The sequence below is a fragment of the Phoenix dactylifera genome, chromosome 11 (assembly GCF_051530095.1).
Source record: "Phoenix dactylifera cultivar Ajwa chromosome 11, Ajwa_hap1_PhDact_Kaust_v1.1, whole genome shotgun sequence".
NCBI lineage: Eukaryota > Viridiplantae > Streptophyta > Magnoliopsida > Arecales > Arecaceae > Phoenix > Phoenix dactylifera.
This window is the reverse complement of record NC_143200.1, coordinates 29,325,337-29,352,971: the sequence shown is the minus strand read 5'-3', so window position 1 is coordinate 29,352,971 and position 27,635 is coordinate 29,325,337. Positions and strand designations below refer to the sequence as shown.

The 27,635-nt window shown below is 35.3% G+C and overlaps 1 protein-coding gene across 1 annotated transcript; it reads right to left on the bottom strand.

Annotated features, from left to right (window-relative positions):
• Positions 1-464: 464 nt before the first annotated feature.
• LOC103721519 (P-loop containing nucleoside triphosphate hydrolases superfamily protein) lies at positions 465-26,994 on the bottom strand. The gene is made up of 13 exons (XM_008811770.6): positions 26,612-26,994; positions 26,388-26,473; positions 25,428-25,437; positions 19,754-19,816; positions 18,346-18,459; positions 15,912-15,973; positions 12,828-12,882; positions 12,308-12,509; positions 7,649-7,755; positions 4,848-4,903; positions 3,068-3,160; positions 1,016-1,192; positions 465-832 (listed from the first exon to the last, which is right to left on the bottom strand). The coding sequence occupies exons 1-12, from the start codon at positions 26,937-26,939 to the stop codon at positions 1,085-1,087; spliced, it is 1,284 nt and encodes a 427-aa protein (XP_008809992.4). The 5' UTR covers positions 26,940-26,994; the 3' UTR covers positions 465-832; positions 1,016-1,084.
• Positions 26,995-27,635: the final 641 nt, after the last annotated feature.

The following is a 27,635-nucleotide window of genomic DNA, read 5'->3' as shown; positions in this document are numbered from 1 at the left end:
TATCGATATGATACAATTTTTTTTTTTAATATATCAAATACCAATATGCTATCCATATCAGATACCGATAATTAAACCGGACATATCCCCAACAATACAAAATGGCTCTCTCACCCTCTCACCTCCCACCACGTTGCCAGTTCTACCTTTAAACGGTAGAACGAGCCACGCGTCATTAGCAAACAGCCCCAATCATTTTCGCAGGCTATATTCCTTGTTTCCGTGGGCCACCCACCATAGGCGTCATTACACCTTCCGTCGATTTTTTCTTAGCGGCTCGCCACATGCGGTGCCCCTCTTCCCCTCCGTCTCCCAAAAGCCGAACAAAGCACAAAAATAGCTTCTCTTTATTCTTTTTATTTATTTTATTTTTCTACCTCTGGTTAAATTTCTTAATTCTGACTATTTCATTTTTCCCATCCAGAAAAGCAAATAACAATAATAATAACAAAGCAGCTATACTATAGGAAATTAATATGCTTATCTTTAAATCAATTTTTTTACAGTAATATCACAGTTCTTGCGTTGGGTCCGTTGCTTCCGTTAGCGAAAGACACACACACTATTCTTTTATTTATTTATTCCGCTTTTTGGGGATTTTTCTTGGGAGATTTACCTCTTGTCTCGATCCAATATCCAGGGTTTTAGCCCTCGGAAAAAATGAAAACATAAATTAGAATGATCATAACACCTATTGCTATCTGCTTGCCATTATCAGCATTTGCAATCTGGTAACAGGGAATGCAATAAAATGTTTTCCATTTCTGCAGATCAGTTCCTTGTTTCCCGGGTTAGGACATTTATTTTCCGCTTCCATTTCCCATATTGCTTCCTGTGTCCATTTTCCAAAATATTAGGGATACAAAAAGATCATAGAAAGATTGAGAGAAAGAGAAGACTAATATGTCATCATGATTGTTAATAATGGTGAGTAGAACTGGTCATGTGTAGAATGAAAAAACAAAGTTACATACTAACCCTAGGCTTGTGAAAAAAAATCACTTTCCATACGAACCTCTTCAAGTCGTATAGCACCAACAGCAGTTGGAATCACAACAGCCCATATATGTTGAATAACCTTTAACTAGTCATCAATATTTTTCATGTATTCCTTCGAGAGTCTGGAATTCATTATTAACTGCTGCTCCCTGACAAGGGAATGTCCTGATTCAAGCAAAGTCTCAACTGTTTGCTGTTCCAAGTAAAATGGAATTAATCAGTCAATCAAACATGGTCTACCTGCTAAATTAGTAATCAAAATACTATTCTCTCAAACAAAGGCTGTTATCTCCAGACATGGTTCATGATACATAAGTTCTAAGAGGTTCAGAAGAAACGGTTTTGTGACGGGCCTAGATGCTATTGTTTGCTCAGTGAGAGATGGAAATGAACGAGCATGATAGTTTTTTTAGTTCATCATGTAGATTTTTTGGCTGTCATGATTTTTTTCAGTCATGTACATTTTCTACAAGTCGCATTAGTTCCGTGAGTTTGTGTGAGATATAATCCTTTTGAGTAGGATGCTTCTTAATGGAGTCCAAGATTGATAAGCTATATCTCAAGAAAGTTCTAAATCCATTGGAACTGAGTTAAGGACTGGTTTTTATCTTTTTCTAATAAGAGTGATGAATTCAATTCAGAATTTCAATGACAGCCAAGATGCTATCATTTTCTCCATCGTGCAACTCTAGTATGAAAGTGCTACTTTAAACAGTTGGTGATGATTCATAAGTTCTTCTACGAACAATTCCTTCTTCTGGTCATCTTCATTTTGTTGGTTAGCATTTTTAGTTCTACATAATACTTTAACACCTTTTTTTTGATGAACCCTCCTAGGACCAAATTCTTGAAAGCACATAACTAGTCTCATCCTTGGAAAATTTCAGAATTCAAGCAAACCACGGTTTATAACAACATTGGAAACCTCAGAAACAGTCCTCCTCTATTTGCATCTAAATCTATGGTTTGAACACTAGCCTTCAAATAATAACCCTTGCAATACAGCAATGTAATCACCAAAATATAAAAACCTAAACCTAACATGAACTCACTCCTTTTCTTGCATCACATTTCTATTGTCTGGGTGTGAAAAATTCTCATTTTCATGAAAAGACTACAAGCAGCAGCCCCTCATACTCCAGAGCCCAACCTTCTCCACTAATGTTTCCCTTTTGAGTGATTACACTGTATTGTCTTTTGTCTTGATCTCAATGTCAACTCTCACAATTATATCCTCTTAGTGTTCAATTCGCAACATTGTGATCCTGCCATGTACTCATTGTAGCTTTATCATTACTAATGATGCTTCCACTATCACCAATACGATTCTTTGATGTGACATAAAAATTTGAAAACCACCGTGATGCAGAAGTTTTTAATATTAAGTGGGCATCATAGGAAACATTTTTGATTTAATATTGTGCAAGTTCTTGTAGTGACGATTTGTAATTACATTGCCATATGTTTATTATGCAACTCCCTTGCCTTTTTTGCCGCCTTCATCAACATCTGCTTGCACCACTTCTCTTCAGCCATGTTCCAATCAAATATGATGTCAGAGTTATAAACTCCTATAATAATATATTTCTATTTCAAGCCAGCGTCTTTCTCTTCGGAGGTCCCTCGCCTCCTTAAGAAAGGGAAGCAAGATATTCACTTGTTCTAGCATTAAGGACAAACATTGAATTGGTGCTTCATTTGGGCATTTTCTCTCCCATGGTGTGCCCTTTGGGGTGGGCCAGGGTCAGGTAGAGGTGTGAATCAGCTATAAAGTTGTGTACTACATCGTTGTTTGTCATTATTATATGCTTATATAAACCTGTATAACTTGTTTATACTATAAATTATATCAGTCCCTATGGCTTATTTCATGCCACATTCAACCTCCCTGCACGTTCTGCTCCTACCAGATAAATTGAAACATGGAAAATTTTTAGCATTTGTTTGTCTGCGTGCAGCAGGATAAATAGGTGACAGCTAGTAAATGTGAATAATAAAGGAAAGATTGTATGCATTGAAACATAAAACATAATTTAATGCAAATAGGAGTGATGGAACAAGTTCATACCTTAGGAGGAATAAATGTAGGAAGCTTGCTGTTTTTCCTTCCCTTCATAAGTTTCTCACCAAGATTTTCATATCCACCAATATCACTTATCCACTACAACATAATTCATGAATTTAAATAATTACATAGCACAGATGACAATGCCATTGGAGCTAATATAACTACTACAAGGCTAATGATAATGGAATATTAATATGATGCACAAATTTTCATCTAGAAACCAAAGCGCAGTGGCAAGCTAAATCATCAGAAGAAAAGAAATATTAGACTGAAACCTTTATACTTTTGAATTGGTATGATCATTGGATTAGAAAATATCATCATGCTTGAGATCCATCAAAATGCTCAAGCAATTATCAAGATCTTAATAGTGGAATTTCTCATATATGGATGCAGAGATCTTGATCATGGTTTCTGAACCTCATATACCCAGCACGAACTTAACTAGCAGCGAGACATCCAAAATGACCTTTGTTGATATGAGGGATAAGGTCATCAAAATGGTCAATTGGTCAAGAAACACTCTTCAATACATCCAACAGACTGTTAAAAACCTAATGTTTTTACATTAAATAGTCAACAACCAGTAAATTTTGAACAAAATAAATTGGAATATATCTCTAAGTCAATAAGAGCATAATTTTATTAGTTACTATAAATTGTAGGAGTGCAACAAGGGAAGATAAATATTAGTAAGTATTATTTTTTTAAGAAACAAACAAACGTGCTCATAATAGTAGTAGCAATAAAATTATTTTTGGTTCTGATGGTTCAGAATGAAAGAATACAACAAAGTGAACATCTAAAGATAAAATAGAAAAAGCTATAAGAGAATAACAAATAGATACACGGAAGGAAGAAAGACATTCCTTCAAAATAGAGATATCTAGATCATGAGCTTATCATGAGAATAATGTAAAAGATTACTTTTCTCAACATATACATAGATGCACGCATGCACACGTGTGCGCGCGCACACACATATGTATGTGTGTGTGTGTGCATTTCAATCGCCAAATTAATATCAGATATACAAAAGAGATATGCAAAAGATGGCCAATGCAGATGTCTCAAAAACAAATGCTCGTTTTGTGGTTAAATGGATTAAACGGCTGCTTAACCATTTAAGAAAATGTTCAAATGGTAAAGTGGAAGTAAATGTTTAAATACGTAGCGCTTAAGCAATTAAGCAACACAGTAATTTAAGCAACAACTTAGGCATTTAAACATTTAAACATTTGCTTTTTGACAACACTGATAAGAACATTTGAGATTACAATGTCATGATTTATTTTAATCTTTCAATAATAAGTGCTAAGTTAGTGGCAGTAGGAAAACACATGTATTCTGAAAAGCAATAGAATATGTAATGATGTTAAGGAGCAATCAGTTATGACTACTCCCCATCTTCCATAGGCCATGATGGGTATTGATGACAATAAGAGTGGTGGTGGTGATATAAAGAATGGAAGATGGAGATTTGATCATTTGCTCCTCTATCTCTTAACCCGAATTTGTGTGCGCACGCGATTGCGCAAATAGTTGTTCAAGGAATCTTATTTTAATAATGATAGTTTCCCAAGGGTTCATATGCTGAAGATGTATGATGCTCCTGAAATCATCATGGTTTGGAAAGAACAAATTAACACTAAGTCAAATTATTCTTCGGCTTTCTCCCTAATCAATTATCTTTAGAACTTGATGACAATGTCATCCACAACTGGACCAGTTATTTTCACATCAGTCATCCAAATACTACTAAATTAATAAATATAGAAACCTTGGAGATTGACTGATCATATGTCCTGGACCTCACTGCTCCATAAAAATCCAAGGCTGCACATGGAAAAAAAGAGAGTTGCTCGATTTAAAAAAAACATTGTATGTAGAACCAAAAATTTCTTATGTTCAACAGATGGTGGATTTACAAATTTTGAGTAATTAAATAAAGTAATTTATGTAATTACATAAAAATTTGAGCCTAAAAGACCAAAAATCAATATACAGACAAAAAGGGGAAACAACTAATTGCCCCTACAGATTTAATCCTTGAATCCTGTCATTAAGTGCCATACACTCCCTTCTTGTTTGGACATTCAAGAAACCCATCTGGGCATCATACAATCTACAATAACTCATTTCTTTAACTTCAGATATACATCTATTCCTCTTCCCTAAATACGACGCTGCATAACTTTAGGCTGCAACTATTTCTCCCTTTTCATCAGCATTAAACACTGCAAAGACATATACCACTTCCATAATGACTCTTTGACCATCCAATTCAACATACAGATCCTCTAATTCTATCACAGAATCTGCTAGGGTGATTTAATGTTGCATCAAAACCTTGTTGACAATTACCAAGTCTATCTAAATGGTCATATCTAAATTATTTATGCCTTCACTCTTATCAGGTTGTGACCTTATTCTTAACATCAATCGAACTTCTATTTATACATCACTCAACTAAAACCTAGAATTTTTTTTCACACTTGATATGATTATTTTTTAGTATTGTTTCAAAATAATAGAAGTTTATCTTGGATGCGACATCATGCCACTCTAATCCACGTTGTTCCCTGCTATGTATGATATGAGCATCACTTTACAGCATAATGTCAAAAACCAGGGTTAGTTCAAGCAGAACACAGATTTAAATTATAAAGTGCAATCTGGTGCAATCATATAAAAATGAGGAACTAAGAGTTTTATTATATTCTCAATGATAGCAAAGATTTAATAAACTTCAGATAATTGGTAGGCAGATTTGAGAAAAAGGAATTGAAAACATTAATGGCAACACCTAAATGAAGGAGAACCTATGACAGTAATAGCCAAGGTTCGCCGAATCGGTACCGGTAGGCATACTGGTCGGCCACCGGATCGGTTTGGTACCGGTTTGAACCGGTTCGAACCGGTACCATTGGTTGGGCCTCCAAAAGTCCAAAAAAAATTTAGCTTAGCCGGTACGGGCCGGTACCGGCATGTACAGACTAGTACGAGGGCCGGTACAGGCCGGTTCGGACCGGTACGGATCAGTACGGGCTGGTACTATTTTTCACGGTCGAACCGGACTGGTCCGGTACAGGATGAACCGGCCTGTACGGGCTGAACCGGCATACCATGGTAATGGCATTGCTGGTCAGCTGATGAAAGTCTAAAATTGCAAGATAGAGCAAAATTCAGTTGCCATGAATATTGTTGCCTTTAAAGGCCATATTTCACATATGCCTCCACCCTGCATGGGCGGAGCCAGGGGAGCAAAAGTTTGGATCCTCATGGTATAGAGATAGGAATGGGAGAATCAGTGTAATATGTCCCTCTCCCGCCCAACACAAACACCCCACCCTGTCCACCAAAAAAAAAGAGAACAAAACAAAAATCATGGAAACCTGTATAGTATGATTCCCTAAAATAATGGGTAATTGTTGAAGTGGGATAATGGGCTCAATAGCTTTCTTTTTTTGACTGGATATAAAGATGCATATTTACTTAATTGTACCATCAAAATCTTACTCTTATTTTCAGAAACTTCATCCTACCCATGTCTCATTTCTACATACGTTTGGGGTTCCTTTCCAAAGTTGGTGAAGTACCAAAAGAAGAGGAGAAGAAGGTTTTCTCAACATGACAGAATTGCAAAAACTCCGCACCTCTTGTTTTTCTAGTTTCTAATTTTTGGTCAGTGCTTGTTTTTGATTTATTACCTTTCCTTCTCATATTTCTGATGTACAATTTTCATTATCAAATTGGAGGCAAGAAAAATAGTCAGAAATTTCAAAAGCTAGCATGTGGTATTCTTTCTGACTCCCCCCCAATTTTTTATCTTTTTACTGGTTTGTTGTTATTCCTCCTATTTTCTAGTCCTAGTTCCTTCACTCCCCAAGTAACAGAGGAAGAAGGGAAAAAGAGGAAGAAGATGAAGAATAAATCAAAGTATCCAAGTATGTTTCTCTACCATTTTCTCTGTATTGCAAAATCTAAAATAATTTGTATTACACCTAATGTAATATAAATTATAGATACCTCTAATTTCTTTTGACCGGAAAAAAGATAAATCACTCACATAAACAAGATGAATAAGGAGATATAAAAAATCCTTGATGATATAATATTAGATTAGTCTTACTATTTATATTTAATTCACTACTACTCAAATTGATTAAGAATTTAAGAGTGACTTGGATTATGCATCTCTTTGTAAATAATATTTGCTCCCCTTGAATAAATTCTGGCTCCGCCGCTGTCCACCCCCACCTTCTTCCCAACCCTCCCTCCGCCACCCAACCCTCCAAAATAAAAAAGGAATGCATGAAAGAAATTAGAAATATATTATTATAAGACAAAACAAAGTACATTTCATTGGTGATGCAATAAGGAATCTAGATTCATATTAGGGATCTAGATTCCTATTAGAGAACAAAGTAAATAATTCAGAATTTTCTACTGAAATCGATACTATTAGGCAAAATGTGATGTCCTCATTTTAATCCAATTATATGAAAGATTTTAGAAATTGTTTTATTAACAATTTTGTTCAGAACACGGCTTCTAGAACATACACGAGTGCAGAAATACCTTGGTTAGGAAATGTATCTACAAGGCTGATGACTTCATCTCTAGAAATTCCATCTTTAGCATACATGCGGTAAACAATATTGATTACATCTTCACGATCTGGTTGCCTGATTTAGCAGAAAATGCTCTTGTAGTGACAATCACCACCAGGAATATAGAAAAAGAATCAAGCAGGACAATTTCGTGGGAATAACAGTTAAGAGAAAAACAATATTAAGTAGATGGAGAGAATGCAACAATCCTTCAAGAGAACTATTTTAGATTCATATAGTGGCTTGTATAGGACATGAAGTACAGTGATTATTGTACGACATCAAGACATGCTTTTACTTGTTCTTAGAGAATATGAAATTAATATTATGAACTATGAAGTTTGAGTGCAAAAGAAGAATCAGAACATTGTGTAAATAAAAATTAACACTTCAATAATGAAATATGCATGAAGTCAATGATCTACATGTGATATCAAGGCATGAGAAGAAACACAGCACTACATAATTATGAAACCATCTTTATGCCATCCCATAATATAATCTAAATTTGAATTCAGAAACAACTTTTAGGCAGATATATAGATACCTCCCAAGGGAAACAGGAAAGGTAGGATAGGAAATATATTAAGAAAATTATTTTAATTGTGGTTTCAACTGTCATTTCTCTAATTCGTTTCAGAATTCTTTGCATTGTTTTATAGAGGCTTATGTGGGAGAAGTTATTAGAGCTATTTTTGGTGCAACCACAATGACAAATTCAAAGGAAAGTGAAGTATTTGTATGTAGTAAACAGCCAAAGCAATCTAGAAATGCCAAGCTATAGACGATGAGATGCAGAGCATTATGTCTGTACCTGGAACTGGTAGACTTGCCTCATGGTGAGCTAAGCTAACTACATGCAAGTAGATTTATAATAACAGAAGAGCATATGCATATATAAAGTTTAAATTCATGTAGCGGCCAACAGCTATTCACAAAAGAAAGATGTCAACTTTTTTTGCACCTATGATTCAATAGCCAGGATATTTCCTATCGGCATGTTGATTCTTCAGCTACAATATAGACACTTATCTATCATATAGATGTGACAACAGCTACTTTTGCATGAAATATCAATGAAGGTATTTATATGAAGCAACATGAAGGCTTTGTTCCAATGCTATCAATTTTAAAGTCCAAATCATACAAGCTAATTTCACCATTATACCATCTGCAAAAGGCCATGCTATGCAAAATTTTTACCAAGTAATTTTAGCATGAAGCACTTCAATGACGTGTGTAATGGAATTTTTTTTTACAACAAAAGGAATTATTTTCTTTCTTTAGATGGTTTCCTCATTTTGGGTACGTTTGGAATTTGTTAACAAATGAGAATTCCTCCCCCATAACATCAATATGGATTTGGATGCTATGCTATTCTTGGTATCAAGGTGGGTGAGAGCTAAGAATCTGTAGAGGGACTAGTTTATTAGCTATGTTACTTAGACACTTCATTTGAACTGTCTATGAGTATGAACAGGACATTTGGACATGCAGGACATGACACAACATGGCTGGATATTCTACTTTGAAGCGTACTACTGACATCAACAAAAAGAGTCCGACACGGCATTTTTCTTGGAATTTTATGCAGCAGACTCTTAGTCTTAAATGTTGGATATTTTCAGTGAAGTGTCCTAAGTTTTTTGGACACTTCAAACAAAGCATCCTTAAATATTTCTAGGCACTTCAAGCAAAGTGTCCTTATATGTTAAATATAAAGTTAACAAGATTATATGGATGCTTTAAGCAAAATATCATTATGTTTTAAATATAAATATCAAACTTATTGTCAATCTGCTTATCTCAGAATATCTTAAATGAGCCTAGCAAATAAATTAAAAAACTTGTAAAGATCATGGCTATTCTATTAATGTATTTGAAGTGTACTACTGATATCAACAAAAAGAGTCCGACACGGCACTTTTTTTGGAATGTTATGCAGGATACTCTTAGTCTTAAATGTTGGATATTTTCAGTGAAGTGTCCTAAGTTTTTTTGGACACTTCAAACAAAGTATCCTTCAATTTTTCTATGCAGTTTAAGCAAATGTCCTTATATGTTAAATAGAAAGTTAAAAAGATTATAAGGATACTTTAAGCAAAATATCATTATGTTTTAAATATAAATATCAAAGTTAGCTGTCAATCTACTTATCTCAGAATATTTTAAATGAACATAGCAAATAAATAAAACAACTTGCAAAGATCATGGCTATTCTATTAATGTATGTGCTAAATAGCATCTATAACTCTAAGTTTCTCTTTTATTTTTGAATAAGTATAAAACACCACATGCGTATATGTACATGTAGATGTGTGTGTGTGTGTGTATATATATATATATATATGTGTGTATGTATATATATATGTATATGCATGTGTGTATGTGTATATGCATGTGTGTATATATGTATATATATATGTGTGTGTGTGTGTGTGTGTGTGTATATGTGAATATATGTGTATATATGTGTGTGTGTATATATATATATATATATCATGTCTCTATGCCTAGCTTTCATACATACACACACACACTATATATATATACACATATATAATATACATATAAAAATGCATATATATATACATGCATACATACATATATATACACATACATATACACGTGTCTCTATGCCTAGTTTTCCAGAGGCCTTCATGCCCGAAGCTTGAGGACACTTAGACTCAACTGATGTTTAGTGAGTCAGTTCCCCTCTGCTCCGTTGGTTGCATGTTGTCCTTGACATGGCAAGAAATGGCAATAGCCCCTCAGTCACATAGAAAAAGAAATAAAAGAAGGCAAATAGAGAGATTTACATGCCTAGTTTCTTAGAGTCAGCTCCTCTCCATACCTGCAAATAGCCAATTTGTTTCCTCCTCAATACTCGAAGAATTCCAAAGAAACTTGCCCAAGACAACTATCTTCTCTTATGTGTGAGTTTGGGAACATTGGCATCTATGAAACCTATGCCGCTTTAAAATATAGAAACCCCAGAACATATGGTCAGAAATCTATAAATTCAATATCTTAAGATCATTAGACCATGGATTAGGATAGGAAAATTTTTCTAGACCTCAATTAAACCCAATATTAAAGAGAATTGTTCTTATTAAAAAATTTAAATATTTATTTATAGGCTTGAGAAACTATGGCAGTAAATATTGATGGATTTGGTCCATAAGACTATTTATATCTTTTTATATAATGAATAATGATGAACTTTTTATATAATGCTGTGGACAAACAAATCCTAATTATGCCCATATCTTTTTTAAATTGAATTCTGTGGCCTTTGTAGAATTTTGTGCATATGACATTAGAGGCATTTAATTCTAACCATCAAACATATATAATACAATTTGTTTCCATTACTTTTTAGTAGTTTGAGAAACCTAACTAAAATTAATTGGATGTAAGAATTAGAAGATGGACCATCTTTTGATTTGTTTGAAAACAAAAACTTACTTAGTGTTAGGGCACTATAATGGGACTTAAAGGAGTTAACCAAAGTGGTCTTTTTTGCTTCTACTGAAGGTGCATACCAAAAGATTAAAACAGCTTATAGTCTCTTAGGAGATATCCACCATCCACCAAAGCACATGCACTGAGGAAGGATTATGCCTTATGAACAAGATATTTACAGCATACTTAAAGCTTTGTGAATTTTGATGGTGCCTTAGCACCGGGTTTTCAATAAAAAGCCTTATTAATTTGCAATTATGTAATATTTTCAAAACTTTATCAATTTTGATTAATGCTAATTAAGGACTTTTAAAACCTAAAGTAGATGTAGCACTAACACTCTTCACATTCAATACATAATAGATTTTTTCTAAAAAAGGTCAAAGCTCTAACAACATTCCCAAATTGGACTGTAATATATAAATTCTCCACATAAAAAGTTTGAAATTTTACTTAGTCCATATTCAAACCCTCTATCAAATAGGAGTAAATTGCATACTAAGATATCGTAGTAACCTCAGTTTCAAAGTTCCTTATAATACCTATCTTTGGAACTCTTCTCAATGTTTAAACAATTGTTTCACATCAATAAAAGAAAATTACAAGCAATTTTTTAGGATCAGAGTAGCTAAGCTTCCAAAACTGGCTACAGGAACTCTGAGAAGATGAAATTAAAAGAAAATTGAGGGAACCTCTTGTTTACAAAATACAGCCCCTGCCATGGTCTGCCGTACCGGTCGGTACGGGCCAGTACCGGCCGGTACATACCGGTACCGAACCCTACCGGTACGGTACAGCTACATATTTCGGTATCGACGCGTACCGGCCCGTACCGACTCGGTACCGGCCCGTACCGAACCGGTACCGGCCCGAACCGATCAGTCCGTACCGGCTCCAATTTTTTTTTGGTTTTTAGCCCCATCGGTACAGTACCGGTTCGGCTCGGTTTGGTTCGGCACCGTACCGGTACCGATGCCCACCGGTACGTCGGTATTGTCGGTACCGCGTACCTTGGCCCCTGCAATATTTTTTTTTTTAATGAAAAAGCATGGCAATATCACATGCAATAACAAATTAAGAAGAAGATTTCACAATGAACTGCCTATAGTGGAGAAGACAAGATAAAACTAAAATGACAGATCCACCATAATGAGAGACATACCAATAGAACTTCTCCATCCTTCCATCTCGAATCAAGGGAGCATAAAGTGTTGAAAAATCATTTCCAGTTACAAGGATGGGAACTCTATGTGTAACATCTGATTCTCTCCATTTCTGCCCAATGCTCACCCTTGTAGGATTATCTGACAAATTCATCAGTGTTCCAACAACAATTTGGTTGTTGACCGTCATTTGTGTGTTTCCTATATGAGCAGATATAAGGAAAACATTAAGAACCATTTTGTTGAAAATAAGACCAGATGTCATGATTGCTTATCAATCTGAGAAACATTTTAGGTCTCTAATAAGACAAGTTGACAAATGACAATACTACTTACCAGTTAGGTTGTTTTAGATCAAACAGGTCACAAGGGATTTTGAAAAATTTTCATTTAAACAACACATGCTTGAAGAAGTGGCAATTTTCATTTACCAAAAGAAAAAAAAAATCAATGTCAAAATTTGTTTTACATTTATACACACCTAAAATAATTTTCTAAACAGAAGAAAGAATGGCATACCAAATCTCCCAAGGCCAGCATCGATATCATTGATCATCAAACAGCTTATTTTTCCCTGGATTAACCACATTTGAATCATTAACATGAAAACTACATTGTCTTGTGAACTCCATATAAATCCTTCCCACAATAATCACTTTAAAGACAAACAAAAGTGGCATTGTACATCCACCACTACAAGGCATTTGCCTATAGTAGAAGATGACACAAGAAAACATTATAATTGTAAACTTTCTTTGTACCGCTCAGAATAATTGGCAGTTCTTTCTATCAGTATACTAACTATTTGATGTGACACGACTTCATTGAATCACAATTGGGACTTTAACTACTATATAGAAGAGAAAAAAGAAAGAGAATAGCATTACAAATTCATGCAATTTTGTACACTACACAGCAAGGTCCATCGAACCAGTACCAGAACCCGTACCAGTTAGTGGTGGGTCGGTATGGTACTGGTTCAGTACCGTACCGACGGTGCTCTTGGGCGTGCCGGTTCATGAACCAGCACGCCCTTTTTTTTTGAATTTTTCAAGTTGATTTAATTGGTAATCAATCTTTTTGAACTTTTTCAAGTTGAGTTTTTCAAGTTGATTTAATTAGTAAGATGCTCCGGGCTACATAGGGTAGTAGCCACCGGAAGATACCTCAGATGCACCATATCCATACCATATTCGTATGGATCATAGGCTGCATGTGGCTGCGGATAATAGAATTCAGTATATGACTTAGAACTTGATACGTCTATGAATCTACTCCACGTGCGAGGTCATCTGCAGCTGCTCGTGTTTTCCTGAATTATCTCAAGCAACCCATTTTTTATATGCAATTGGATCCTCGCAAGCTCCACCAGATCATGCACCGTGGTCCCTATCCTGTGTAGCATGCGTAAACTGGGACTCACCGGTGAATTGAAGATCACCCTGCGGCAGTGTCTTATAAACGGTGGTCTTATTTTCTCCACTTTTTTCTGGCCAGCAGATCAATAATCATCAAAACTACTGCTCCTGGTCTCTGAATCTGAGTGAACTGGCTCCTCGTCTACACTCTCCATTGGAGCTATAAGTGCCTTTTGTTTTTCTTTTTTGGTATACTATGCAGCTACCTTCTTACCCTTCGTGTCACTTGTTGCCTGCTTACTATTCGTGCCTTTCTTTGTCCAGCTATATTGGAAGGATGTATGTCGCCCTTCTGACCGAGTCGACCGGATAGCGTAGTGGCCTCATTTAAGCATCTCTCGATCATATCTCTAAAATGATATCTCAGACAAGAAGTCATGTAGTAACCGACTTCCCTATGGCTGTGACTGATCAGCTAGAAGAATTTGTATAGATCATCCATAGATCTACAACTTAAAATAAAATCCAGCCCAAATTAAAAATTTTGGCACGATTTCTTTTTATTTTGCAAATTTCGAGCTATTTTTCCAAGCCAAAAAAATAAAGAGAATGAGATAGGAGAGAGGAAGCACATCTTATTTAGGCTTGGATCTTTCTTCAATCACACTAAATCGGTGTCATTTCGTGAATTGGAGAGGAGTTGTTTAGCCGTCTTACGGCTAAATGAATTTCATAAAAAAACTATTGGAAAGGCCGAACACTTCTTTTTAACAAAAAAAGCTGAGGGGGAGGAGGCACGAATCCGAATCGGATCGACTCAGTGCGAACCGGATAGTTGCACCGAGTTCAAACGGAATCGGTCAGTTTCGAACGATTCCGGCCGGTTGGTCCAGTTTGGGCCTTATCCGGCCAGTTCAGTCCGGTTTGGGACCGGAACCGATTCCAATAGGCGAACCGACCCGGTTTCCTACTGGGTCGGCTCGGTACAGGTTAAATTGGACGGTTCGGTCTGGTTTAGCCTACCTTGCTGCATAATCAAAGGCTAAAAATACTTATCAGTTGATAACTTTCTATTTTATGCATGCAAATTGTCGCATACATACTGATTGTTAGAAAGAAGTATTGAGGAGGTGGGCTTAAGAGTTGCACTAAGTTGATAACAAGAACTGATTGCCAGGCAAGTTCATGTGGAAAGAAATATCAGCCAATTTGGTACAATACTTAAGTGATGCATGAACTTTATTACGAACAATCTGCAAAAGGCTTGCATAATGCATGATGTAAACCTCCAGAAGATTGAAATAGTGAAGGGAAATTTATAAGGTCCAAATCCAAAATGACATGTCTAAAAAGTTGTCGGTTATGCTATTTCTAATGGTAGTGGAGGGTGAAGTAGCACAGCATATGTCCTTATCATGATCACATTGTCCCATAATCGAGGCATACAATTAACTACAATAACAAAGAACTTTATCCTGATAATCATGTCGATGAGTATTTCAGTTTACAATAATGCCAACTATACCAGTGAATTCTCCATTATATCATTCTCAAGTTACAAAAAGAGAAAAACAAAATTACAAATTCAATTTGTTACAAATTAAGAAATTATTCAAAAAGTTGAACTAGCAGACATGTAAGCAAAACTCTTTCACTGTTATTTTGCAGAAGAGCTATTCCGGTATCCATGAAGGATGCAAAACTAGATTGAGATAAAGATATCAATATCGAAAGCACTGCCATTTTTTCACCTTAAAGTCAATATAAAATCTAATATCATATCATCAATTGCTTCATTATAGATCTAAATACTGCTATTATAAATTCCTGCCAAAACAATCTACAGTTACTCACAAAAAGCATTCAGCATAACACAATCTGATACTTATCCCTAAGTAGTTTATCATACTTATACAAATATTAAAATAACAGATTAAATTATGAAGAAGTTGAAATTCTTATATCCACTGATGGGTGAAATAAGCAAACAAACATCAATTTTAACTTCTTTATAGTGTACTTTCCTGCAAGATTTTTTTTTTTAAAATGTGAATGATCTAGAGCTTCCTGTTTCTTGAGATTACACTTCAGTACTAACTATATCAAAATGCAAAAAAAATAACTTAACAGAAAGGTGCTTTATTCAATAAATAAATTAAAAAATAAAAAATGTAACAGAATAATGCAATCTCCACAACTTTAGTCATACAAATATCAATAGTCGAAGTTAAACAAAGGTTCTAACCTGGTTTTGGATCACTTGGGAAGCTGTTCTATACCGTTCACGTATGAGCTTGCCTGGTTCTCCTGAAAAGAGAATGGAAGATAGGTACGACTAAGCAATCATATATGATTTTATTGGATATAGCTACATGAACAAAAGCTTTAACATATGATTTTATTGCAGACAGTTATATGAAGAAAACCTTCTTGGATTCATAATCCACTTTGATAAAATTAAATATTTTTTGCATATATACATTTGTAAATATAACTTAACGCATATTTACCCTCCACCAATCACTATGTACATGTATACCCCCTCAATTCATCCTGTTTTTGCACGGATGCCCCTCAGATTTTGGGATGATGGCTTTAAAAAATAACCATTTTGAATTTCGTTTGACACTATTAACCTTTTATGACAATACCACTGAAAAATTTAACATTCAATTTGTATTAAAAGAGCTATATTTTTATATAATTTTGCCACAGATATTGATCCAAAAGGGTAATAAAATCATTTAATGTTTAAAACAATAATTTCTTAACGCCATCAACTAAAAAATCTAATGGAATGGTTATCCATGTAAAAACAAGACGATTTGAGGGGTATATATGCAAATAATGATTTTTAAGAGGAAATATGCAATAAGCTATATTTGCAAGGGTATATATGCAAAAAAAAAACCCTAAATCCTCAGTCAGAAATGCCTCAAAAGCATTACCAATTAAATTTTAAATGTACATTTGACACAAAAATTAAACAGTGTGCAAGAAGTGCATAGCTTTTCTTTGAAACATACACAATTTTATATATTTGTTTGACTCATAAAAAATTATACCTTCTTAATGCAGAAGAAAACATAAGACATACCCAGGTCTTAGTTTTTAGATAATAAAGAATATATTTCCAGTAGAAGAGGAAAAAGGATAAACCAAATTCACATAAATGTAGATGGTGATTTATGTAGTAGACAGCTGATACAAAATTACAAATAGGATGCACAAGAAGAAAGGGATAGGAACCCTGTCACCGCATCATCATGAGAACCAGCCAAATCTATCTTTCTGCTTGACTAGATATTTTAATAACTAAATATTTCGTTTCAATTTCTTAAGCTTAGTGCAAACTTGATCTATACCAACAAGACCTATTCCATTTTTATGTAGAAACATCTTCAACCAATGCATGATCTGTCAAAGTTTGAGAACATCCTTCACTGGCTCTGAACCATATGTCAACGCTCAAAATTGGTTCTCAACTCCGAGAAAAGGCAACTTTAGGCAGGAAAGGTTACCACGAAACCTATGAGGCTCGTTGGCTACCTGCTTAATCCAAACAAGGGCTTTGTCTAGAAGGAATATTGGAAGCAGCATATTCTTTCTTTCTTTATTTTTTAAACCTTTAAGAACAATTCACAGGAAAGGAAACTTAAGTTATACATTATAAACTATGTTGTTCTGTTTTGATTTCCATTCCTCAGTCAGAAAGGGTTTCCTTAATACTCTGGCCTTTAGCCTTGTACTGACCAGCAAAGAATTTTTTAACTTTATATTCAAAGGAAAAGAAATCAGTGTTTGGGTAAAGAAGTCCTACAGGTTCATGCTTTCAGACTACAATGGTAGAACTTAGACAATATTTATTCCTTCTAAACCTTATTAGTCTTATAAAATTGAAGATATTTCTCTTTACTATAATCATGGATGGAGCACAACCATCAGTTAGTGCGTAATGGTTTTATTAAAAGCTGATTACTAGATGATAAAGAACAGCTCCTTCAAAATATTGATTTGGAAGTTATCAACAGCAGCTGCTAGAAGGGGAGAAACTATATATATATATATATATATATATATATATATATATATATATATATATATATATATATATATATATATATATATATATATATATATATATATATATATATATATATATATATATATATATATATATATATATATATATATATATATATAGATACATACATACATACACACACACACACACACACATATATATATATATATATATATCTCAATACATACACCCACACACTAATTTATTAACCTTCGTTTCGCATCAATCAATGATATTAAAACATCATACTCTAACTTTCTAGGTTTAACTAGTAGTTCATACATAATCACTATTATAGAGAGTAGCATCTCCCTAGAAATTTTGCTCTATATAAGTGGGATTATTTTCTTCCTATGAAGAATCACTAAAGAAAACAAAATTATAAGTCTTGAAATGGAACACCTCTCTTGGAATTACTCATTCAAGTCTAATACAATCCGATGAGTAATCATAAACTGATTAAACTCATCAAAGTCTTTCGAACATCCCAAAAGTTTAGTAAATTAGCCGACAACTTATGATCACCTTGAAGATTTTAAATGATGAGAAAACTTCACCAATGCTCTTTCAGAAATGCATGAAAATGCATGTTTACCTGCTCTCTCTGATTCAAGTTCTCCTGCAGACATAATGACCGGCTCAACTCCCATTGCTTGAAAAATAAGTTCAGTTTGAAATGTTTTTCCTTGGCCTTTTCCTCCCCAGATGCCTACAAAATCAAGTTACAGACTGTGTTGCTTGGTATGTACACCTTGAATATATTTTAAGACAAGCACACTAATTGTGACATGAAAGTAATTTAGGAAAAAAGAACCCACGAGGCCACAACTAAGTTGATCAAGTGGTTTATAACCTCAGGTTAAAGATGGCAGAAAAAACTAAACAACATGACAAGATGTAACCTGTTTGGAAAATTTAAAAGAAAAAAAAGACTCTAATCAACATGATGATTATGTGGTCTTACCAAAATAATCATAATATCAAGAAAGCATATCCTAATCTTAAGCAATAAGCCTTGTCCCAACTTTCTGAGGTTGGCATAAAGGATCAAGATATAGTCCATCAAAATTGTGAGCATGTCACAACCAACTCTCAGCATAATATCAACCCTTCGAACTATGCTGAATTCCTAGTCGAGGCATCAATTGATAAGATAGGGGCATGCCATGAGACCTGAAAGGCCCGTTGTGTAAGGAGACATGCCAATTTGGTTATGCAATTTAAGCTAATGCAACTGGAGAGCTGTCTCCATGGTTTCCCTAGAGTTGGAAACAATCTATTAGAAAGGCAAGAAGACAAGGTTTAATATTGGGAATTACATTCATCACTAAGGCGCAAATTATATGCCAACAGCAAATAAAAACATAATTCCCAGTATATAAATAGTAATAGAAGATAAAAAAAAAGAAGAAGAACTACAAGATGATCTCCACAAACCCAAGGTTTTATTACATATCTCTGCAAACATATCAATCAAATCACAGATTTCTCGTTAAGTGCGTCATTAGGAAAAAAAGATAAGCAAAATAAAGTCAGAAGAAGAGAAACCACTTCAGCAGATAAAATTAGTATGGTGATTAAAATAGTGAAGTTCACGTGACAGTCATATGTTACTAAATGCATGATCCTGTCATGCACAATCAGAATATACATAGATAAGATAGGAAAGGTGTCTTGTTCGAGTCAACTATATACACAATCAGAATTGCATAGATGAGGTGTTAATAAAAAAGAAATAAATAGGCACAACATATATAGTTTTCCAGGCTTTCTTTTGTCAAAAAAGAAAATAATCTTCAAGTCATCTCCCACATATAAGCTGACTAGTGGGATAAGATGTGAGCAAATGCAATGCCTGTCAATTAGAACAGCTTTAAAATCATCATTCCTAAATCAAGATTTCTTTTAGAAAAATCACATATGAGATAAAGGACATTGTTCTATAATAACTGCACCTCACAGAAATATGTTCATTTTTTTAAAAAAAAATTTAAATTATTTACCTAGTATTAGAGGAACTTTCACATTGAGGAGATGCGCAATATAGTTCTTCACAATGTGGCATGCTGCAAAAGAAGTATTTATGAATGTCTAATGATGGAAATATTGGAAACCAAAATATTAAACTGTTGGGAATTGTGTCCCAAAGCCAATTTTTTAATTGTAAGAAATTGAATTATGTATATGTTTTATTAAAATGAATAAAAATTTATTCTGGCAATTTTCTATTCATCACAAGTGTTGCATCTTCAAATTGAACTCCTGTGTATTGTGATGAAGTCCTTAGGACTAATTTAGTGGATAAAAGAGGTTTTATCATTTAGTCCTTGAACCAGTTCGCGACCAAATGACGAGCTGTCAATTGGACGATAGCTATGTCAAGTATAGGTCGTTGTGTGCCATTTAGTTGGTTGTCCTCTTAAACCAAGGAGTGTGGAGACACTGTATGGCATACAGGTGAGATGTAGGAGTACATCGTCACTGAATAGTGACTCACCTGAGTAGCACTCCACTGTCGGGAGTTAGCTCGAAAAACGGTATGGGCATAAGTACCCCTTAGACCTGAGACTGTCACGGTGACTTGCAAGCAACTCACTGTACTTAGGCACTGGATGACCTGAATTTCTAATTCAGGGATCGGAAGGATGTTGGGTGCAGTCAAGTACTCGCGAAGTCTGTGTATGAGTCAAGATGGGATTGACCGCTCCAGATTTTAGGAGTTGATGTCTCACTGTATTTCAATTCAGTAAAACCTTGGCCAGGGTAAACCAAGTGATAGGTCACTTGATTTGATTATTTGAAATACACTATGGATGACCGGACCCAGAGGTCGACAGTCCACTCTGAGGTCATCTTGAGCATCGAAGGTCATAGGGATGAATTATGCAACAACCATACGTCTAGGTTCTTGAATGTTGCTTTGCATATTCGACCTATCCGGACGTCGGGTATCATTGCTAGATGGTCACCTCGATTAGTGCATGGAGTAGTCCATGTACTACCGGCTTAGTGTTCGAACCTATCGGAGTCACGCACATAAGTCAAGTTAAGTAGGAAGGACTTGATCCAATTTAATTGAGAATTAAATTGTGGGTCATTTGAGATTTGATTTTGTCTATGTTCAGCTAGCACTGAACATGAGGTACATACTGAATTTCATGGATGTGTATTTAATTATGTCTGTATTCTGGCTTAATCAAGTTTCAATTAATGTAATTGAAATTGATTTGGACTCATTTGTTGAGTTTGTTTTTGAATTGGATTCAAATGAATGTAATTGGGCTTCATGATGATTTTATTAGAATTTATTCCATATTTATTCTAGTCCAAGTGTGACTTGGATTGATCCGAAAATTGAACTAATTGGAGTTCACATGAATCAGATTCATGTGGAATTTTTCCGGATCCAAAACCTTTCAAATTGGTCTTCAATTTGGTTTAGAACCAATGATGGACCCAAGCCCATTTGATTCAGCCCATTTGAATTAACCCATTTAAGTCAAGTCTGGAAATTTACGTGTTTGCCCCTCAAATTGAATGACACGGTTTAGTTCTGGTTTCTTCCTCGGTCCATGGACCAATTTCTCTGCAAATATTCTCCCGTGGACCGCGTTCTTCTTCTTCTTCCGAACACATCGAAGGCCGCTTGATCTTTCCTCTTTCGGCTACCATTTGAAGATCCGAAGAGACGTGTCTCTTCGGTTTTGAAACCTCTTTAACATAGGACTGATTTAATTGAAATCAAACGGTTAAAAAAATTCAATAAAATCATGAATCGTTTGGCGTTCACTCTTCCCTTTTGGCGTTTTCTCTTCCCTGGTTCAGTCTTGTCTTTGCCTACAAATAGGCTAGCTTTCTCTTCATTCTGTGCTAGAGATTTTATCTGGGGAGAGGGGAGATTCGTGATCTTTTGAGTAGCTTGAAAAGAGAGGAAAAGGAAACGGGAAGAAAGAGGAAAAGAAAGAAAAGAAAAAAAAAGGGGAAGAAAGAATTTTTGAAATTCTTTTCTTCCAGGGGTTTATTTGCAAAAAGGGTTTTTGCACTATACAGACATCATCCTACCTTCCTGCATTTCTTGGCGTGCGTGTGAAGTAGAGGGTCCGTACATCCGGGCCTCGCATAGCACCAGATCCATCAGTACCAGATCCGGCACCAGATCCAGTTCCAGATCCAGTTCCCGATCCAGTACCAGATCTAGCATCTGATCCAGTATCTGATCCAGCACTTGGCCCTGTACCAGATTCTGTTCCTGAGTACCTTGACCATCTTCCGCTGCGGGATCGAGGTATGGTAAACATAATATAGTTATGTTATTTATTTATACCTGTTATAAATAAATAGATAAAATTTTAAAACTGATTTTCTGACCTGGCATCCGATTTTATCGGATTTTGCGGGATATTTTTCCTTCATAAACAAGCTTCATCAAAGAGCAAAAGCAAGAATTACAAATACAGATTTTTTTAACTTCCGAAGGTAACTAAGAAAACTGAGCCAACTCTAGCTTTTTCAACCAGTCAAATGTTTCTCTCAAGAGTTCTTCAATGTTCCCTGTGACACCTTCCTAGACCCCTAACCCATCTCACCTAGATCAGAGTGCTCCTCACCATGCTCTTACCCCGACCTCGAATTCTTATGCTACTATCATCATGGTTAGCTTACCATTAGCTCATCTTTCTTTGATTTATACCATTTCTTCTAGTCATCCATGCCAAGTACTAGTCATAAGTTATGGTCATTTAGCATTTGAAGCAGTGAGCTGTTATGGATGAGGAGCCCTCCTGAGGCTCTTCGGCAAACAATTATACAGGACCTTGTTGCCCTTTTCATAAGGAAAGTTCCAATCCCGCATAAGTGGGTCTGTAGAGTTATGACATGATATGATGGTTCAATAAACTGATGTAAAGCTTCTTTAGTCGCTTGAAATATTATTCACAAGTAAGCAATCCATTGTAAGGAGAACTTCACCTATTTAGCATTACAGATTTTTTTATTGTTTGATAATCATTTTTTTTAATGGTCACCCCCACTATTAGATGGATGAGAAGAATTGCATTTCTTTTAACAAAGCCTGTCTAAGGATACCTCCACCTAGCCTGCGCTCTATAGCCACCAGGCAACAGTTGGTGCCTCCACCAAACTATTTATTGCATCTGGCATGTCTGTACTTTAGACTTCTCAGTTACTACTATCTGAAGTAGAATCTCCAGCATCAGTTTAAGATGCACCTTAGCACATTGCTACTTCTTTCCCAAGGTTGCCGTCCCTCCTAAATTTGCTTTCACAGCAGAAATATACCAACATTAGCAGTTATGCATGAACAACCAATTAATGCACCACTGACACACTAATGAAGCTTCAACTGAGGCTACTTGACAGCAAGCTATATTGAGACAAGGATTTTTTTTTTTAATTTTTATGGCAGACCACTTTGAAATCCTACACAAAATTGTCAACCCATATTAGTTCTGACCATATTTCAATCTCATATTGAGCAAGCAATGAGCATGGTGAGCAGATCTATTAGTCTTCCTCGCTCTATTCACTATGTAACAATACCTTCAAGGTAGTATGACTAACATCGGCTGTTCAATCTCCTCTCCTTCTGCCTTAGCATTAGAACTTAGGACCTCCACTAATCATAGTTGAGATAGTAGTCTTATATATTAGTTATGTAATACAGATTTCTTTGTATTCTTAAAGACACCCTCATAACCATGAAAAGCAAGAAACATGGTAGCATTTTTTGGCTCCAGTATCAAGGCAAATTATCAATATAATGACTCATACTCAAAGATTTCAATTCATTTTCCCATGCCATCTTCCTAGCATGGTTGTTGCCATCAGCAATCCTACATTTATGATGACCAGAGTGATATTCATACTGCAAGCAATCAGACTGTCTATTAATTATACTGATATACCACATGGGAGGGCTATGGCCCATTGCAATAGTGCATACTGGATTCTGATTGCATTATTACAGCTCATCCAACATTGCTCATCATGTTTCAATCTCCATACTATCATTCTACAGATATTTAGGATAAAGACAAAGTTTAATTTGTTTTATTTTCGGGCCAAATATTCCATCTTGCAGCAAATTAAGAAGGTAAATATCTCAAAGATGATGAAAGTTGATGAATCACTGTCAAGTACATAAGTTCATGGTCGGAAAATATTATTAGTTTGTTACTTCCAAGCAAAAACACTATTAACCCCATTGAACTTTCATATAGATTGAAGAGGCAGTTATCTTCTTACTATAATTTGCTTTTTCTTATTGCATGAATAAGTAGTCTACAGGATCAAAAATGTCACATATGGACAACGGTATTAGAATGAATTTTAATAGATAGGTTTCACTGCCTATAATTATCAAACACAATCTTATAATATTCAGCAGATTACTGCCCAGAGCTGATATTAACAAGCTATCACACCATTTTCTTGGCTAATTTAAATTAAAGATACATGCATTCTATTAAACACATGTTAAATCGCATCACCCGATACAGGACTATATAGGATAATACACATTGATTTGATAACGTTATTCATCATACTGCTTTTCTACAGAATAGTTCAGAGATAAAGATCACAAACTTGAATAACAAAATTTCTAATTATGATAATTTAAATTTACCTCTTTAACTCAGGTTTTCTAAATAATAGCTAAATTTACCTCTTTAACTCAGGTGTTATAAATAACAGCTACATCGACTCCCATGTTTTAAGGTATCTGTTCTTTTTTTCAGAATAAATAAAATATTTGCACCTCAAAAGGAAGATTTTGAAGTCTATGGTTTTGAGCCTATGCAACAACTATAGTAGAAGTCCCTTAAACATCATGCAAGCATTTTCTGAGTGCCAGGTGCTGATGGGAATTTTTGAATCATCTAGGTGATGCAGATTATCAGACTCTGCAAAGTTGTATACATTAATTTTCATTTTCCAGTACGATCAGTACTGTATGTTTTGTCCATTAACCAACTTTTGTTTGAGCTTTTTCTTTTTAAGAAAGAATGTTGAACCAGGCAAAAAAAGAAAAGGAAGGAAAGGGTCTTGCTTTGTTATTGATGCACTAATGACTTCCAAAACCAAAAGCTGTCAATGTCTAATGTTGGGGATCTCTGCATACATTCAGTTTAACATGTACCAACAAAATGAGAAATTATACAAATTTTTAATTCATATTATGATTACTAAATAAAATATTGATAGCTCAATGTGTAAACACTAGCCACTTTCCACACTTCAACACTGAGTACAAAATTATAGTGAATTAAAAGTTAATGTTGATATTGCTTGACACAATTCATGGGTTTAGCATTTTGCTTCTTTTTCAACCACCAATTTCATGAAGGAAAAATTCCCACTTGAAAAGAAAATAAGAATGTTGTACTTAAGTGCAAAAATATTAAGATTATTATAGAACTCCATGAAGTAACAAATGTTGGATGAAACTTTTTGTGTTTCCAATCAATAAAACATACAAAGAAACATTTTTAAGCACCTAATTCTGAAAAATTATCAAAAAAGGCCCTTTAAATGAATATATTAGATCATGCTGGATCATATAAGGCAAAACAGCTGGTGTTCCTGCTTTCTATAATATGTGATACCTCATCAAAATTCATCACTTGCAAATTCGCAGCAAAGTTTCATAGAACTTACCAATTTTATCCTGTACAATAGACCAGCATACTATGTCAGATTCTGTTGATCAACTATTAGAAGGTGAAACAACTATCAAGAAAGTGCAATGGTGAATCATGTAGCTTACAAGAAAAGACAAGGATATTGAAAGAAAGAGGCCAAAACAAATGGAAAGAAGTATCTCATGATGTACATGAAAGAAGTAGACATGATTCTCTTCAATAAGGGAGAACATCAAAATATAGAAGCAGCATTACATTCTTTTTTAAAAAAAATACAAAAAATTTCCTCATGTGTTTACAATCTGAAAACTTGAGCGAATTAGAGTAAGACATCAAGATCCTCGGTAAGGGAGAATTCTTCCCTCCTTTTCCCTTTCAAGAAAAAAGGGAAAAAAAAAACATAAAGACTCTCTACAAACTTCTAATGATCCGTCAGAAGTCTGATGGATGGTGTTAAAGTTACATCCATGTATTCTACATACACTCGGTATACACAGGGCCATGGTCTCTATCAATTGTACCTATGGGAGCGTGGCTTTCAAAATGCAGAACTGTACGTTAGCAAACTTCCAGCACTAGTAGCCCAAGTTTCAGCAATGTTTTACAGCAAATATATTCAAGAAGAAACGTAGGTCTTTCAAGATAGCAACACGGAAAGATCTATACAAGAGCCCCTAATAGAAGCAACCAAAATTAAACCAAAAACTGCCAACTCCTCACACAAAGCTCATGAAGACAGTGGCTGCTTTAGCCTTCAAGAATCAAGAACAATGACAAAGAAAGATAAGAATTTTACAAAAGAAACTCAAGAAATTTTGAAAAAGAACCATCAAATCCTTCAATTTGGCTAATTTCACACACTAAATATCAAACTTTGTCTGATTCCAAGACAACCACAACCAATCAAATACTAAATTATACAAGACCAATCATAACAAAAAAGGAAATTAATTGAGACCAAAGAGAAAGAACTAACCAAGAAAACTGGAGCTATGTAATAGTCGCCCTCGAGGTACTCAAACGACCTCGTCACCTTCTGCCTGTAATCGAAAACAATATCCGCTGCAAAAACCCAACAATAACACAATTAAAATAAAAATAAAATAAATAAAAATGAATCCATATCATTCCCAACAAAATACCCTAAAAAACTTGCAACAAAGGTGGCAAGTTTCCAAGAAAAGAAGAGGAATTCCATACAATCTTTTCCAAGAAACTCGCCGACGAAGAGATCATCGACGATCCCCTTCCGGGCCCCGACCGCAATGTTCATGTTGTCGGCCTCCTGCCCGAGCCGGTACAAGTAGTCCTTCCCGTCCGCGTCCTTGGACTCCCACGAGGACTGCTCCGAGATCCTCTTCTTTGGACCGTCGGGCGGCGGCCGATTGGGAGATCGACGGGAGCAGCTGGGGGGGATCGAGAGAGCGAGCCTCCTCTTCTTCCCCTTGATCTTGGGGCTAGGGTTTAAGACAAAAGATCGCCGGGGGAAGAGGAGGACGAGGTCGGAGTAAAAGCCGAGGGCCGCCATTTATTTCTTGGTTTTCGCTCCAACTTTCTTCTTGGAGGGGAAATATAACCGTTGCCGAGTGTAGGCTTGCGGAAGCCCCACGCCCAGGTATGATTGGGATTGCCGTAACCGTCGGATTGGGTGGACATTGGGTTGGGCGGTCCAGATTTTCGGATGCATGAGTAAAATGTTGGGCGCATCGCTTCTGCTGCGTGTGGAGATAGCGGGCTTATCTTGAACGGCTGGGAGGTGGCTGAGCTGGACCAACATGACACCGGACCATCTCAGCCGTCCAAAAAAAAATCATAGGTCTGCATGAGCTATATGTCATGATTGGGAGATAGATAAAAAACAAACAAACAAACAAAAATCTCATACCAGGCTCTAATTGTACGGTTACGAGTATGAATGGGCCATGTCCCTTGATGCCTTTGTTTCGTGACTAGAATCAAAAACAAAATAGAATTTAAATACTAAAAAAAAGTTTGAATTAGATTTGAAAGGATTCTAGTATATTTTTATTTTCTTTTAAAACTGAAATCGGAATGAGACTCTCTCTAACCAAACGGCTTAAATAAGAGTTACTTATTTCTATTTTCATTCCCAAGCCCAATTTTTTCCAACCAAACATATCTCTAAATGGAAAAGAAAAAAATTACCACATGCTCTCTCACCCAGGCACCATGTTTACAAGAAAACTTTGTCTTGTTCAGCAAA